The sequence below is a fragment of the Lucilia cuprina genome, chromosome 2 (genome assembly GCF_022045245.1).
Source record: "Lucilia cuprina isolate Lc7/37 chromosome 2, ASM2204524v1, whole genome shotgun sequence".
NCBI classification, from domain to species: Eukaryota; Metazoa; Arthropoda; class Insecta; order Diptera; family Calliphoridae; genus Lucilia; species Lucilia cuprina.
This window is the reverse complement of record NC_060950.1, coordinates 4,392,589-4,410,231: the sequence shown is the minus strand read 5'-3', so window position 1 is coordinate 4,410,231 and position 17,643 is coordinate 4,392,589. Positions and strand designations below refer to the sequence as shown.

Sequence of the window (17,643 nt, the reverse complement as noted above, 5' to 3'; positions counted from 1 at the left end):
GACTATAGACTAGACTATAGACTAGACTATAGACTAGACTAGAGACTAGACTATAGACTAGACTATAGACTAGACTAGAGACTAGACTATAGACTAGACTATAGACTAAACTTTAGAAAAAAGAAAAAATTAAAGAAAAAAACAAAAACATTATATTTTTGTATTTTTTGTAAAATTGCATGTGTATTTTCAATTTTCGTTATTAATTTTAATTTAATTTTGTTTTTAATTCAATGCAGGCGGGCGTGTAAATTTGTTTATAATTTAAACAAAAATAAAATCACAAAAATCTAAAAAGTTTTATAATTATTATAAATACAATAAAAATATAATCTCAATTCGATTTTATTTCAACTATTTGTATTGTTAGTTTACAATCAATTAGATATTTTATACAGATTTCTATCGAAAACTTAAATAGTAAAAGCTAAATTTTCAACAAAAATAACAATAATAATAATAATAATAAATGGCGATAACGAAAAATTAAAAAAAGGGAAATGTTTTGTCTGAATACTAATTGGACAGGAAGGTTATAAATTTAAATTTAAAAAAAAAAAATGTAACGTAATCTTTTTTTCTACTCATTACATAGTATTTAAGGTAATTACTAATTAGTAGATAATTTATGTTAAATTAGAATTCAGTACTTTCGGATGTTAATATTCATTGAAAATGTCTAAAATATATTTTTTTGTATTTTGTCAAAAACATTATTATTTATTTCATTATAACTAAATAAAAAGTTTAAATATTTGTTTAAATAAAATAATATTTGTTATTTATACGTTTTTTTTTAATAACTGCTAATTACTACGCAAAAGATAAATACAAAAGTTTATTATTTGTTTGTGTCTATTGTGAAGATTTCGTTGTTAATAAAGTACAATTTACCTTAAATGTTATTTTGACCAAATGTTCGTTTGTGTGCTAATTGTTTTTGTGCTATTTATCTTAAATATTCAGTGTTAAATTGTTTTATTGTGTCTAGTTCATGGCTGTAAATTTTGCATGAATTATTATGTGGGATTTTATTTAGAACAAATAGGAAGTTTATGTTTTCTTTTAGTTTAATAGAAACTTTTTACATGTTTGTTTAGTAGGGTGGCTTCTTAGTTAAACAAAAGTTTGATTTTTTTTACTTGTTGGCATCATTTCCAGACAGTTAAGCTACGTTCATATCTACCAAATATTTGGTTAAAATTATGTTTCCAATAAAAATCAGAAAAAACGCATTTTTAAGTGTGGAATATAATTTATAGAGAAAACTCAATTTTTTTTAGTAACAGTTTGAATTTTTGGTAAAAATTTTAATTTTTAGTAGAAATTTGAATTTAGAGTAAAAATTTGAATTTTTAGTAAAAATTTGAATTTTTAGTAAAAATTTGAATTTTTAGTAAAAATTTGAATTTTAAGTAAAAATTTGAATTTATAGTAAACATTTAAATTTTGAGTAAAAATTTAAATTTTTTATGAAAATGAAAATAATGGACCGATTATGTTAATTTTCAATATGCTTCGTCCTTGGTTCAAAAAAAGTGTGTTTGCCAAATTTCATCCAATTATCTTTAAAATTGCGTCCTGTACCTTGCGCACAAGGTTTACATGGACAACCAGCCAGACGGACATAGCTAAATCGACTCAGTAAACGATTCTAAGCCGGTTAATCTACTTTAAGGTGGGTATAGGACATATATTTTTGTATGTTACAAACATCAGCACAAACCCAATATACCCTCCCCACTAAAGTGGTGTAGGGTATAAAAATTATAGTGAAAATGTTATTTTAGCAGAAAAACCGAATTTAAGTGAAAATTTTTTTGAAAAATATTTTTTTTATAGAAAAATTACCGTTTTGAAACGAGCAAATGATAGTGTTATCGGTATTTAAACTTATTTCGATAACGGTATTCTAGTAGTATTGGTATTTTAGAGTATGTTGGTAACGATATCTTAGTGCTAGGATTATATGTATATTTTGTAATTGGTATTTTAGCGTCATCGGTTTTGACTTAAGTATTACGGTAACGGTAGTAGTGTCGAAAAGTTGTTTTAGAGGAATCGATAGTTAGCGATATGGAATTTTTAATATAATAATGATAACGGTGCTTTAAGTTATTTCGTTAACGGTATAATAGGACAATCGGTATTTAGACCTTTTTCAATATCAATAATTTTGCTACTACGGTTTATAGTTCAGTAGAATATTTTGAAATGTGATAAGTATAGTGGGTAATGTTGGTATTTTATACATTACTTGGTAATGAGTAGTCGTTATAAATAATATTAATTAATTTTTTTAAATAGGATTTATAGCCAATTGTCTATAGCATATATCTAATGTGTCTCAGTAGAATATTTTAAAATTTTGTTACTTGGTAAAGAGTTTTTTGAATACAATTTATAGTTATTTGTCTATATCGTATATCTAATAAGGATCTAGTTTGTGATTTTATACCTAGTCGATATTAGAAGTTTTATTTTAAAGAAATATTGATTTTTGGTTATCGTCGAAGAAATATAAGTAGTTATTTGTCAAAGAAGTAAGCACTTACAATTTACTTCAATATTACTTGCCTACTTATCGGGTAAGTAAAGATTTTGCTGGGGTATTTTAGCGATAACAATAGCTTAGCGATAATGGTTGTTAATCTTGGAATTCACCCATGAAACATTTTTGAATTTGTTTATAAAAAACTGGTTCCAGAACAAGTGTAAACGGAACTATATCAGATTCTTAAATATACTAATAAGAAAAATATATATAAACGATTTTTGATTAACTAATGATTATCTCTAGCCAAGAGCATTCTCAAACAAACAGTTCAGAGATTGATTAATGGGTGAGGATTCAGCACCTATTTAACGATCTAATATTAAATATTAACACCTTAATTTTATATTTAAATTACATTTACGTTGATAAATCCAAAATATAGTAATTAAGTTTTAAAGGAAATTTTAGGCCTATCATCTGTTAATAACAAAACTTGTCAGTAAATCACATAAAATTACACTTAACACCTACAATATTTGCTTATAACTTAACACGATATTCAGCGTAAAAGTAAAATAAATAAAAACGTAATTTAAGACAATTTCTGGAAAATTGCTAAAGTTTTGATACAAAAAAAAAAAGACAATAAAGAACCAATGAAATGTAAACTAAAAGTTTATCAAAACAAAGTCCAAGTTTTCACTTAATAACAAGTGTAGTAAAAAGCCAAGAAAAATTCCGATATAAAAACTTGACTAAATAAATATCTGTGGTAACTATGCAACTGCATTTAAGTACTATGTATCCTATATAGTTAAACAGACAAAGAAAAATATCTGGAATAAAGTGGAGAAGAGGAAAAAAAAAGATTCTTTTGTTCAAAAAATAATACGCAGCGATTATCATTGTTGGCATGATTATGATTATTTAGCGGCGTTTGTGGAAGTAGTAGTGGTGGTTGGGCGATAATATTTGTTGTTGTTGTCAAGCGAAACACAAACTGAGGCGCTGTTGTGGAATCGGCCGATGCAGTTGAACCCTCGGTACTGCTCGAGCTATAATTTATCAGTTCTTTTGCCTCTTCACCTTCTCCGGCGTTTGTAGTTTTGTTTGAGGCCATGTAGTTGCTATTACTTCCTCTGCTGTTGCAAGAACTGTCATTATTGACATGTTGCGGGAGTTCTTGTGTTTTCATTTTTTCGTTTCTTTTTCTTCTGCGATCTTAAATTTGTAGATCAATGTTTCAGTGCTCTTTTGAAATTGAGAGCAAAATTAATGTTTCTTCTTATTTATTTCACGTGGGAGTATAATTAAAAAGCAGCTGTTTTTATAAAAAATATATTGTTCATAGGTTTTGTCTTATAAAAAAAGATATATACACACAATATGTATAATGATATGCCTTGTTATTGTTTTTTTAAGAATTTAAAAATTACTTTGTTTTCTGCACTTTTTAACTATTTGGTATAAAACAGCATTAGCGGTTTAATTTTTTTGTTATTAAGCGTTCACTGACTTTATTCAGTCTTTGTTCAGTCTCCGAGTTCAATAACACTTTGTTTAATGCAAAAAAAAAAAAACAAAAACTAGTAGTTGTATATAAAACTTCTTTCTACTTAAAACACTTTAGCATTCTTTAAAATTTTAATTGTTTTCATTTTTCTAATTTTAACACTTTTATTTCAAAGGTTTTGATTTAATTCTTTTAAAATCTTTACACACACACACACTGTTAAACAAAAACTTCCTGTTCCGTTTTATTAATTTCCTTCTTTGTATTTAATAAAATTTTATTTTCAAAATAGTTTTTCCTTTCTTCTTTTTCTAGTTTTCTTTTTATCTTGTCGTTGTTCGTTTCCGTAGGTCGCGTGTTGAACTGAAGTTGCAAATCGTTGTATGCATCGACTTTATTATTTTGTGTCTAAAGTAAAAGACTCTTTCTTTTTTGTTTGTTTTTTCATCTCTCATTTAATAAAAACGTAATGAAAAACTCTAATTTATGTGTCTCTTAGTTTTGTGTGTTGTTTTTATTGTTTTTCTTCCCTTAAAGTCTATAAACACTGATGATGTTTGTTAGGGAAAACCAAAAGATGGATGCATTCAGTGTGGCTAATGTAGGGTTTTTTGTTGCATTAACTCAGGTAAAATGAGCACATGGACTATCACACTATAGACTAGACTATAGACTAGACTATAGACTAGACTATAGACTGGACTTTAGACTAGACTATAGACTGGACTATAGACTAGACTATAGACTAGACTATAGACTAGACTATAGACTAGACTATAGACTAGACTATAGACTAGACTATAGACTAGACTATAGACTAGACTATAGACTAGACTATAGACTAGACTATAGACTAGACTATAGACTAGACTATAGACTAGACTATAGACTAGACTATAGACTAGACTATAGACTAGACTATAAACTAGACTATAGACTAGACTATAGGCAAGACTATAGACTAGACTGTATACTAGGCTATATACTACACTATAGATTCCATATTTATGTTAAATTTCTATTCAATCATAAACCCGTGCTTTTCTTCCTCATTAATCATTTGACAACACTCGCTCGGTCCCTACATGCATTTTTCACTTCTGTTGATGAGATGAATTGTTATACCGAACAACAATCATGCTGTCGTTACTATTTAATTTCTATATCATTGTATTCGTGCAGTTTTTCTACATCTCTTTCTTTTGCAAAATAAATTTATATCACACTTGCTCTCTCAAAAGCATAAACTCTATCTGTCAACTCTCTTGACAATTTAAAATGACCTGCAATTCGTATAGTTTTTCCTCAGCGTGATATATAATAGAGAATTACAGGAAAAAAAGTGGGAAAACAACTAATGTTATTTTTTTGTCTTTCCCTTTTGTTGCAGTGATTTGTTTGTGTTTAGAATAAATAAAATTAAAATTTTTATCACTTCAAATGGCAAACAGGGAAAAACGTGTGTTATTTAGAATTATCATCGTATCAGTGTAAAGTTGTTGTAGGAGAAAATAATTATTTTGGAATTTTGTGATTTAGTTGTTGTTGTTTATCCCTCTTAACAGTGTATGCATACAAACAGTTTATTATCTTGTTTACAATTCTTTGTGGTTGAATGTTATTGTTGGTTTCTTTGGAAATAACAGTGGAGATGAGAAATAGTGATACATTTTTTGTATAAATTATATTTATATCTCTTCTAAGTATATTTTAGGTAGAATTATTATTAAAATCTCCTCAGCATTTTTGTTATCGAGATATAATTTTTAAAAATTCTTTTTTATTGTTGGTGTTTGGGATTTCGAATTCTATTTGATCATAAAATTATTTATCTGTTATAAATTGAAATATATACATTTTATTTTTGAATTTTCACCAATTGACTGTAGGTTTTGAGGAGAAAATTCCAAATGCTAAATACATTTTTTTATATTCTTTATAAATTTTTTCCTTCACTGTTCGGCCTCTAAATAAAGATTTTTCGTAATTTATGTTTGATAAGTTTATTGCTTTCTAGAAATATTGAAAATTGTAAACAATAATAAATCTTTAATATGCATTTTTCCCACAACCCTGCTCTTATACTGCACACAAACTTCTTGCATTTTAAATTAGTTTACCGGCTTATTATGCTATAAGGAAGAGTACAAAGAAAATGGTTCTCTTAAGTGCGGTTATAAATGCATTTTTCTCTTGCATGAAGGCGTTTTTACATAAATGTTAAAAACATTTTTATTTTAGGTGAAATGCACTCTTATACACCCACCTAAACATGTTATGCTAACATTAAAATGATGAAAATGTATCTATTAAGCCGGAAAATTTTACAGCAGAGTTCACTGATGAGGTGCCAGATTTGTTATTAAAGATAGAATTTATTTTAAAAATTGGAGTCCATAGTTTGATTACACAAGTTCTCAAAATTTTTTGTACTGTTTTACTCAACATTTTCAATAAAAAGCTGTTATAAAAACTGTTTCCACATAAAATACTTTTATATGAAAAATATAACATTTTATAAGAAAATGTGTGTATAACAGTAGAATTTTCTAGGCAAATATTGTTATACACAAAATATTCTGTATATATTAATATTATTCTCAATCTTTTCTACAGAAGTGTTATAGTGTTAAAAATAAAATTTAATTGGTTTTTACTGTTTTACAAAACTTTTTTGTGTAATAAACTGTTATATACAATGTATATATTATAGAAAATACTCTGATGCAAACACTGTTTTATATATAAACTGTTATAAAATTATACTTAAAATATTCTATAGAAAAGTTTTTGTTGACAAAATATTCTGTATAAAAATTGTAATACAAAAAAATGTTCTATTAAGAAATTTGTATAAAAAGCTTTTATACACAGAATTAAAGAAAACTGTTATACATTTATTTATGCATATTTTTTATAAAAAAAACTGTTATACACAGAATTAAAGAAAACTGTTATAAACTTATTTATACACACATATTTTTTAAACTGTTATACACAAATATTTTTAATAACAAACTGTTATACATAATATTTTTTTGAAGAAGTTTTCATGCACAACCATTTTTTTAGTGAAAATTTTACAACAAAGTGTTAAACAGCAAATTTTTGAATAAACACTGTTATACAAATAGTTTTTATAGAAAATACGGTTATACACACATGTCACACGAATAATTTTCGATAAAAATCTGTTATACACACAGCTTTTTAAAGAACAAACTGTGATATAAAACAGTTTCTCTAGGAAATACTTTAGATTAAACTGTTATGCTGTTATAGAGAAACATATAGAAAATATTGTCGTATAAAAAACTGTTATACACAACATTCATGTGAAGAAGACTTATACACAATTTTTTTTAGTGAAAAACTGTTATACAAAAAGCACTGTTATACAAAAAATTTTCTAAAGAAAATACAGTTATACACAAATGTCACACTAAACATTTTTAATAAAAAATTGTTATGTACACATTATTTTATAGATGAAACTGTTATACACAAAGTTTTATTTTGAAAATATTGTTATACATAAAATTTTCTTTAGAAAAAATTGCTACTTATTAATATATATTGAAATAATATATAGAAAATATTGTTATAAACAAATTTTACTTAAAAGAAACTGTTATAACAATTTAATTGTTTTTTATATTGATCTGGGGTTAAGAGAAAGTAACTTAATTATAAACTTCTAAAAACTTGTCTGTCTCCTATCAATATAATTTTATACAAATTACGCAACATTTGAAGAAATTTAATTTATAACTATTTATATAAAATTCTAGTTTATATACTTATTATTTCCTTTATAAAATTTGTAATATTGTACTTGAAACTAAATTATAAGCATGAAATTGCATTGAATAAATCCTTCTATTCAAACATATTTTTATTGTATAGTTTAATATGATTTTTCTTTTTTTATTAAGAGTGAAATGATGGTAATTTGCATGAATGGAATTACAAATCTAGTCAATAAAGAAAGTAAAATTTATTATAAATATATACTATTTATTAATACATATGAAATGTATGTATATAAATATGTACTATATGTTATTTTCAATGTCTGCGAAGGAAAAAATAATTGTATCTAAAAGTTTTTTTTGTTGCTAACCTTAAAATAAACTTGGATTAGTTTTTTATTTGCTTAGCTTTTTTTTCATTTCCATTTTCTTTTCTTTTTATTGTAGTATTTTTGTACAACATTCTATACTAGTAGCTGTGATGATGATGATGTTTTTCTGATGGTGATGGCAAAGTATTTATCACAAATGTGGGTCATAAAAAAATTCTTCGTGTGTGCGAAAATTAAAGTACAAAACACGCCAACCAAATACATAAGTTGGGAATAACTGTAAGGAAGAGATTGTGTGTGTGTGTGTGGTTTTAGATTTGTTACTGCGAACAAGAAAGAAACACATTGTAATTTTAGGCGCCTTGATGACATTCAACGCGACTGTAGCTGTCTGTAATCAAGTGACCAGCATTATTAATTATGACAAAAACAGAAGATTGGTATGTAAGATATATGTGTGTTTAAATATATGCGTAATCCTTGTGATTATGCATAAAAAAATATGTTGTAACACCTTGTAATTTATGTAGAAAATATTCTTATTCACAATAGTTTCTTAAAACTGTTATATACAATATTTCTACAAAAAAAAGAAAAAAAAACAAAGTTCTGATTTTTTTTATAGACAATAATAGTACTTATTTACAAAATTTTATACATAAACTTTTCTATAGAAAACAAGTAGGAAAGTATAGTCGGGCATGGCCGACCATATGATACCCTACACCATGAGTATATTTTTACAATTTTTACTTTTATAAAATTTTTATTTTTTGTAAAGAAACTTTTATGTTGAATATTACCATAATTCCAAAATATTTAAGCCATTTATTAATAAAAAACTAAAATTTCTAAATGAGGCTTTATATAGGTCAAATATGGGCCAATCCTCGGTAAATTTGGGAAAAGGATATATTTCTAAATAACAGTTAGTTTTGTTGAGTTTCATTGCGATACAAATGGTTACAAGTCAATTTTAGACGTTTAAGTCATTTTTTGGAAGGGGTTGTTATGGGGGCTAGGGTCAAATATAGGCCGATCCTTACGAAAATCTGCAGTATCATTTATACTTATATAAAACATATATTGTGCCAATTTTTAGAGAGATAGCAGAATATTTGACGTAATTATAGCATAAAAAGTTCAAATCGGGAGGTACGGTTGTATGGGGGCTAGGTGAAATAATGGACCGATTTCAACCATTTTCAATAGGCTTCGTCCTTGTGCCAAAAAACATGCTTGGTCCAAATTTCATCAAATTATCTTGAAAATTGCGGCCTGTACCTTGCGCACAAGGTTTACATGGACAGCCAGGCAGCCAGCCGGACAGACGGACGGACGGACATGTCTTAATCGACTCAAAAAATGATTCTGAATCGATCGGTATACTTTAAGGTGGGTATTGGACCAATATTTTTGTATGTTACAAACATCAGCACAAACGTATAATACCCTCCCCACTATAGTGGTGTAGGGTATAAAAACACTGTTATACAGAAAATTTTCTATAGGAAATACAATTATATACAAAATTATCTTAAAAATAGTGTTATAGACGAAATTTTCTGTTATACACAAAATTTTATATGAAAATAATTGTTATACAAACAAATTTATTCAGAAAATACTACTAAACACAACATTTTCTGTAGGAAAGAATGTAATAAACAAACTCTTATGTAGAATTTGCTGTTATACACAAAATATTTTATAGAAATTCGTGTAAAAAAGTTTTTAATAGAAAATACAGTTATAAAATAAATTTGATATAAAAAATATTATTATACATGAAATTTTCTATAGCAAATACTGTTATACACGAAAATTCCTATTGAAAATAGTGTTATACACAAAATTTTCTATAGAAAATACTGTTATACACAAAATTGTCTATAGAAAATACTATTCTACACAATATTTTCTATAGAATATACTGTTATACACAAAATTTTCTATAGAAAATACTGTTATACACGAAATTTTCTATAGAAAATACTGTTATACACGAAATTTCCTATTGAAAATAGTGTTATACACAAAAATTTCTATAGAAAATACTGTTATACACAAAATTTTCTATAGAAAATACTGTTATGCACAAAATTTTCTATAGAAAAAACTGTTATATACAAAATCTTCTATAAAAAAAATGTTACATATAAAATTTTCTATAGAAAATACTGTTATACACAAAATTTTCTATAGAAAATACTGTTATACACAAAATATTCTAGTATAAATACTGTTATAGAAAAAAACTTTCTATAGAAAAGAGTGTTAAACACAATTTTTTCTTAAAAAAACAATTTACACAAAATTTTCTATAGAAAATACTATTCTACACAATATTTTCTATAGAATATACTGTTATATACACAATTTTCTATAGAAAATTCTGTTATATACGAAATTTTCTATAGAAAATTCTGTTATAAACAAAATATTTTAGTATACTTTTACAGAAAAAACTTTCTATAGAAAAGAGAGTTATACACAACTTTTTCTTAAAAAAAAAACTGTTATACACAAAATCTTCTTTTCAAAAATACTAAGTGTAGTTAGAATGTCACCAAAATTATTACGAAATTGAGTCATGATTGTGCTTGCATACATTAAGTATTCAAATAAAATCAATCATAATTAGTTTATGCTGGCAACCTTAAACATGTTAGAAATTCTCAAAGTTCACTGTCTTTAATATCTGGTGAATATTAAGGGAAATTCTTGTACAATGTTTTACATGCTGTCAAAAAAAAAAAAAAAATCGTGCTAACACATACACTAAACTCGTTTAAATAAACGTATAAAATTATGTTTACATATAAGTTTAGCATTATTGTAGTTCATGCTGATGAGCTTTTTATTACCCAGCAAAAAAAGCAATTTCTAAGGAAACGAAAAGGGAAAAGTTTAGTTTATTATAGTAAAATCAATAAATATCTACATTTATTGTTTCAGAACCTATATTAACTAAATTCTACTATCAAAGCTAGGAAAGTATTCAGAAGTGTTACAAAACTGTCAATTATTTAAGTTATAATGAAAAAGTTTTTTAATATTTTATTCAAGAATTTATGGTTATGTATTTCGGTGAGTTTCCATGTAGGACAAAGTATGTATGTCAAACATTAATGGAATTTTTTTGTAGTTGAATCTGCTCCTCAATGGGAAATTTTAATGAATTTGTTGCAACACGACTGAGTTGTGCCTCCAATAATAAAGAAAATCAATATTTTGTTTCAAAAGATTGTTGGTATTGTGGTCGTTAAAGGAAAGCTTTAGTAAATAAAGATTCAATAACAATCGAACCACCATTGATTTGTTTTATATTTGTACACATTTATATCAAATACATATGTATACACAATATGTATGTATAAATACACTGGATTTTATGTATTTTTTCCTATTTCTGTATTTTCACACAATAACCAATCGAATAGTTATAGAAATTATTGTTGGTGTATGTATGAAAGCATAGCGAATGTCGGAAATTGATACAATCAATCGTTAGCAATGATACTTGTTGAAATTGTTAACAATGTTTTTTTTTATTTAAATTATATAAAATTACATTTCTTTTTCAATTTTCTTTTTTAAGTTTGAAATGAAAGTGAAAAGTATTTGTATTCTGAAAAATTCATTTAAAGAATACATTTTATTTTTCCCTTCTCTTTTTATGCTAATTAAGAAGACACTTTATAGTTACTATGAAAATAATGCACCATAGTTCTTTAGAAGATTAAAAAATAAAAAAATAATATTTTAAAAATATTTTATAAAAAAATTGTTATACACATTTTCAATAAAATACTTTTTTAAACAATGTTATGCACATAGAAAATACTGTTATACACAACATTATACAAATTTGAAACAACATTATAGAAAATACTTTTATATATAAATTTCTATAGAAAAGATTACAATACAAAAATTGTTCTATAGCATATATTGTTATACCTAATATTTCTATTGTTATACATATCTTTTCTATACATTTTTATAGATTTTTATACATTTTTATAGAACATACTGTTATACACAACATTTTTTAGAGAAAATACTGTTGTACACAAAATTTTCCATAGAGTACATTGTTATACACAACATTTTTAATAGAATACATTGTTATACATAATATTTCTATAGAAAATACTGTTATACATAGTATTTTTATAGAATACACAGTTATACGCAAGCTTTTCCATTGAAAAGCATTAAAACTACTGTTGTACACAAAATTTTCTATAGAGGACATTGTTATACACAAATTTTTTTATAGAATACATTGTTATGCATAACATTTTGTTTAGAAAGTACTGTTATACGTAGTATTTTTATAGAATACACAGTTATACGCAAGCTTTTCCATTGGAATTGTTATGCAAACAATTTTTTATATAATATACTGTAATAAAGAAAATACTGTTATATTGGAATATTTCTTTAAAAAATACTGTTATACACAAAATTTTTTCTATTATACCCTATAGCTTTTGCTATAGCAAATACTGTTATACAAAATAATTTCTATAAAAAGTATTGTTGTAAACAAAATTTTTGTGCTAAAAATGTTTTTTTTTTTTAATTAAAACGTTTCTTTAGTGTTGGTCTTTAAGAGCGTAACTAAAAGGTCTTAAGGTAACGTGTAAAATACTTGTTGTAACATTTTCATGAATTAACAAGAAAATCAATGATTTTGATTGATAAAGTTTTATTCAAGTAAAAACCCTTTAAGTGTTTAATGAAAAGTTATTGTATAACCAAATTAAAATGTATACAAACATATGTATGTGTGTACATAACACTTAATTTATAATTCATAAGGCGGTTCAAAGAATATCCCAATTGAATTATCTGTATTTTGAAATTCGAATCTTGAAAGTGACTAATCCAGTACAATAATTTGATATTTTAAAAGCATTACTAAAATTTCGATGACTCTTTGTATAAAAGACTTGGATCAACAATAATTGTCCAGTTCAAACTTTTACGTTCCTCATTCGTGAAAGGGTCTACTCTTTTAATAAAACTTGAAAACGTGAATACTTTCACTACATCTTGCTAAATTTAAAGAAAATATAGGGAAATTTTAACAAAATATGTATTAAATCTAAAAATTGGGATTTTTAATATAAGAAAATAATATTTGTTTTGAAAATTAATATTGTAGGTCCGCACCGAGAACAAAACAATATTTTTTCCATATATTTGGCTTAGTTTTGCAAAAATCCTAGGCCATCTTTACTTGTGTGTGCAAAGTAGTTTCAACTATTTTACCAAAATTACAAATGCAGCAGTGGTGTAGGGTATGACATCATGTAGAATTTTTATTATAAAATACATATTACCATATATATACATATGTATTTGTAAGCACAAATACATAAAACATTAAGCTGACTTAAAGTATACTTCAATTGTCAAATATAATTTTGAAAATATGTTTAATTCAATTACATTTACGTCTTTGCTGTAAATGCAGAAGGATAGATAATTTTCTTAGGGGAAATAAATATTTGAAACAATATAAAATTAAATGTTTCTTTTTATTTTGTTTTATGAATTGTTGTAATATGCTTAATGTTAATTTGGTAAAATAATCTTCTTGGAAATATGAGAATTTATTTTCTTTTCATAAATAAAAAAATTTAATTTTAGGCTTTTTTATTTGAATAATAAAAAAATTTTCTATTTATAAATAAAATATATTATTTTTAGATGCCAATCAAAAGATTAGTCTATAGACTATCCCAAAGACTAGCCAACAGACAAGTTAATATACTTAGTAATAGACTAGTCGATAGATTAGTTATAACACTGGTCAATATACTATACTAGTCGATTAACTAGAAATCTGTTATGTTATTTGAAAATAAATTTGTCTTCTTTCTATAGACTAGTAATTGGACAAGTCCAAAGACTCGCCACTACACTACATAAAGTAGTCCATAGACAAATCAATAGACCACTTAGTAGACTAGGTGGCCTTCGGTAAGTTAGTGGTTAGAGTTCTAGTCTGGTAAACAGGAGGTGGTGGGTTCGATTCCCACCTGAGGCACTGGTTAAGGAGCGCACAACAGGCCCTATAGAGGCCTAGGTGTATTTCTTCGAATTTGATGTATATATGTACATCCTCCTTTCTAACTAATTAACTTAGTAGACTAAACAATAAACTAATCCCTAGGCTAGCTAACACAATAATTTATAGAGTAGTCCATACACATGTCACAGACTATTCCATCACATAGTTCATAGATAAGTTCATAGGCTAGTCACTCGACTAGTGTAGAGAATAAGTCATAGACTATTTCGTGGCCTATTCCACAGACTAGTCCATAGACTATAGAATATGGAATAGTCCACAGAAATATACAAATCAATAGGCTATTCCATGGAATAGTCAATAGACTAATCTGTAGAGATGTCAATAGACATGTCAATACATATTCCATAGTCTAGTCATAATATAAGTTCATAGAGTAGTCAAGAGGTTAAATCATAGATTATCTTAAAGGCTATTCTACAGACTAGTCCATAATTAGTCTTTTGACTAGAAAAAGTTAGTGTTATTTTAAATTCTTTATAAACTAACTAATAGACTAATCCAAACACTAGTTTATATGTCAATAGTCAATAGACTAATTTATAATTCAGAGTAGTCTAGAGACTAAGGCATTGGGTTTTATACAGACTAGCCCATAATTAGTCTTTTGACCAGAAAATGTTGATGTTATTCAACACTCAAATATTCTACTGTCTCTATGTACCCAGCAGTTCGACAAAGAGTCAATGCATACGAAAAAGATCGTAATTCGTATGTTTTGGGTCATTTGACACGAATGTACCCTTTGTAATCGATAATGGAGACAGTCGTCACTTTAGTGTCCTCTTTGTAAGCGTGAGAGGAGACAGTCGTCTTTTTACTGTCCTCAAGTAACCTAGAGATTATACTCTTAAAAGTTGTTTTTTTTTTGTACTTCCGAAAGACAGTCGACTCTTTAGTGCCCCCTTTGTAAGCGAGAGCGGAGGCAATCGTCTCTTTACTTTCTCTTTGTAGGGTGTAGAGTAACGATTGACTTCCTCGTAGGACAAGCGCATGTTAAAATGGTCGGTCCGCTGGGTAGTCAGGTGGCTAGGGGCCACCACAAGTGGTCAGTTCGGGACTGTCCGGTCGAATTGCAGGGTGTTGACTAATACACTATTACTAGTGCATAGAATAGTCCGTAGGCTAGTCAAAAGACTGGTCCACTTAATAGCCAATATTGAAATATATAGTAGTCAAAAGGCAAGTAAATAGACTAATTCATAAAGCTAATCTATTAACTAAAAAAATATATACAAACCTTTGAAACTATAAATTTCGCATGTCTGCTAAAAAATACATTTCGAAAAAAATTTATGATTTTTGGCGATTAAATTAAAACATCGTTTTTTTTTTTGGAATTCAATAAATTTTATAATTATTTTCATTCTGTTCTAAATTAAAAAAAAATCTCAAGTGGTCAAGCAAATATGTATGTTTCTTTGATGTCAATGTGAAATGTGAATGTCAAATCTATTAAAATTTTAAATAATATTTTTTCAACAAAAGTCCTTCTTGTTTTCTAAGTAAATTCATGTATAAATATTTTATTTAAACTTTTCAAAAACACGATTTAATTTACAAACAAATACTTTGCTCTTAAAGTGACCTTTCTATTCTTTCTTAAGTACAAATATAAACAGAGAGTTAAAATCTAATCTATTAAATTTTATAAATTTTACGAAACATTCACAGCTTAATGTTGAAAAGAATGATTTTAAAATAAACTTTTACTTACGTTTTGTTGCTTCTTCTACGTCTGCTGGTTGTGGCTGGTTTTCCAAGTATTCAACTCCCACTATAAAAATAGCAAAAAGTGTAGCAATCCAAAGGATTAAAATAAATAGACGCACACGCTTTTTGTTGAAAATAGCTGCTTGTCTCTGTTTTCTTGTTGTAAAGTTAAAATGAAAAGGATGCTGTTTGCTGCTACAAAAAAGTTTCTTTCGTTGAAATATCTAAACAAAATAAATACACGCAAACATACACACTCTCTTGTCAGTTGTCCCCAACAAAAGAAAATTGTTACAACAGAAAATAGACACACACACACACGCCGCTATGTACCCAACAAGAGTGTGCCAATGATACGGCCTAGTTTAGATATGAAATAGTTTTTCTTTTTCTACGGGTTTTTTGCTGTTGTTTATTTCTGCTGTTGCTTGTTATTGTTGCTGTTGTTGTTATTGTATTCTGTAAATAGGGTATTGTACTGCAGTTTATTATTACAGTTTACTATATGCCTGTATACTAGATTTGTTTGGGCTTTAAAAGAATGTTTTCTTTGTTATTTTAAGATCAGGGAATTTTTAAATTTTGGTTACGGTTGAATTTAAGCAAATCTGTTGAGAATTAGTTCAGTTTTACATCATTCTTAAAATTATACCTCACGATTACCGACTAGTCCCTACATCGGCAGAGAGTAAAAAGTAAATTCTCTTAAAAAAGTTCTTTGCCGATCAGGGGACTAGTCTATAGTCTAGTTTTTGGTCTAGTCTATAGTTTAGTCTAGTCTATAGTCTAGACTATAGTTTAGTCTATAGTCTAGTCTATGGTCTAGTCTATAGTCTATTTATAGTCTAGTCTTGCTTATAGTTTAGTCTTCAGGATAGCCTATAGTCTAGTCTAAAGTTTAATCTATAGTCTAGTCTGTGGTTTGGTCTATAGTCTAGCCTATGCTCCAATATATGGTTTTGTCTATAGTCTAGTCTTTAGTCTGACTACAGTCTAGTCTTTAGTCTAGTCTACAGTCTAGTCTATAGTCTAGTCTATAGTCTAGTCTATAGTCTAGTCTATAGTCTAGTCTATAGTCTAGTCTATAGTCTAGTCTATAGTCTAGTCTATAGTCTAGTCTATAGTCTAGTCTATAGTCTAGTCTATAGTCTAGTCTATAGTCTAGTCTATAGTCTAGTCTATAGTCTAGTCTATAGTCTAGTCTATAGTCTAGTCTATAGTCTAGTCTATAGTCTAGTCTATAGTCTAGTCTATAGTCTAGTCTATAGTCTAGTCTATAGTCTAGTCTATAGTCTAGTCTATAGTCTAGTCTATAGTCTAGTCTATATCTAGTCTATAGTCTAGTCTATAGTCTAGTCTATAGTCTAGTCTATAGTCTAGTCTATAGTCTAGTCTATAGTCTAGTCTATAGTCTAGTCTATAGTCTAGTCTATAGTCTAGTCTATAGTCTAGTCTATAGTCTAGTCTATAGTCTAGTCTATAGTCTAGTCTATAGTCTAGTCTAGTCTATAGTCTATAGTCTAGTCTATAGTCTAGTCTATAGTCTAGTCTATAGTCTAGTATATAGTCTAGTTTAAAGTCTAGTCTATATTCTGGTCTATAGTCCAGTCTATAGTCTAGTCTATAGTCTAGTCTGTAGTCCAGTCTATAGTATAGTCTATAGTCCAGTCTATAATCTAGTCTATATTCTGGTCTATAGTCTATAGCGTAGATTATAGTCAAGTCTA

At 26.9% G+C, this 17,643-nt stretch overlaps 2 protein-coding genes across 6 annotated transcripts in view; both read right to left on the bottom strand.

The window, feature by feature from the left end:
• Positions 1 to 17,643, bottom strand: part of LOC111690741 (sodium bicarbonate cotransporter 3) — a 62,461-nt gene that overhangs the window by 42,455 nt on the left and 2,363 nt on the right. For 2 of the 5 annotated variants that reach the window (XM_046945206.1, XM_046945205.1), the window contains exon 1: positions 3,934 to 4,384. The gene's annotated coding sequence lies outside the window, so the exon portion shown is untranslated. Of the gene's footprint in view, positions 1 to 894; positions 1,262 to 2,577; positions 2,713 to 3,933; positions 4,385 to 15,920; positions 16,376 to 17,643 lie in introns of those variants that run through there. The other 3 variants (XM_046945204.1, XM_046945208.1, XM_046945209.1) reach the window with 3 other exon arrangements.
• On the bottom strand, positions 2,646 to 3,926 carry LOC124418558. Its single transcript, XM_046945224.1, has 2 exons — positions 3,390 to 3,926; positions 2,646 to 2,746 (listed from the first exon to the last, which is right to left on the bottom strand). The coding sequence occupies exons 1-2, from the start codon at positions 3,690 to 3,692 to the stop codon at positions 2,738 to 2,740; spliced, it is 312 nt and encodes a 103-aa protein (XP_046801180.1). The 5' UTR covers positions 3,693 to 3,926; the 3' UTR covers positions 2,646 to 2,737.

What these genes read in the sequence shown, in the direction of transcription:
- LOC124418558 (XM_046945224.1), bottom strand. Translation starts at nt 3,692, where the DNA reads ATGAAAACACAAGAACTCCCGCAACATGTCAATAATGACAGTTCTTGC.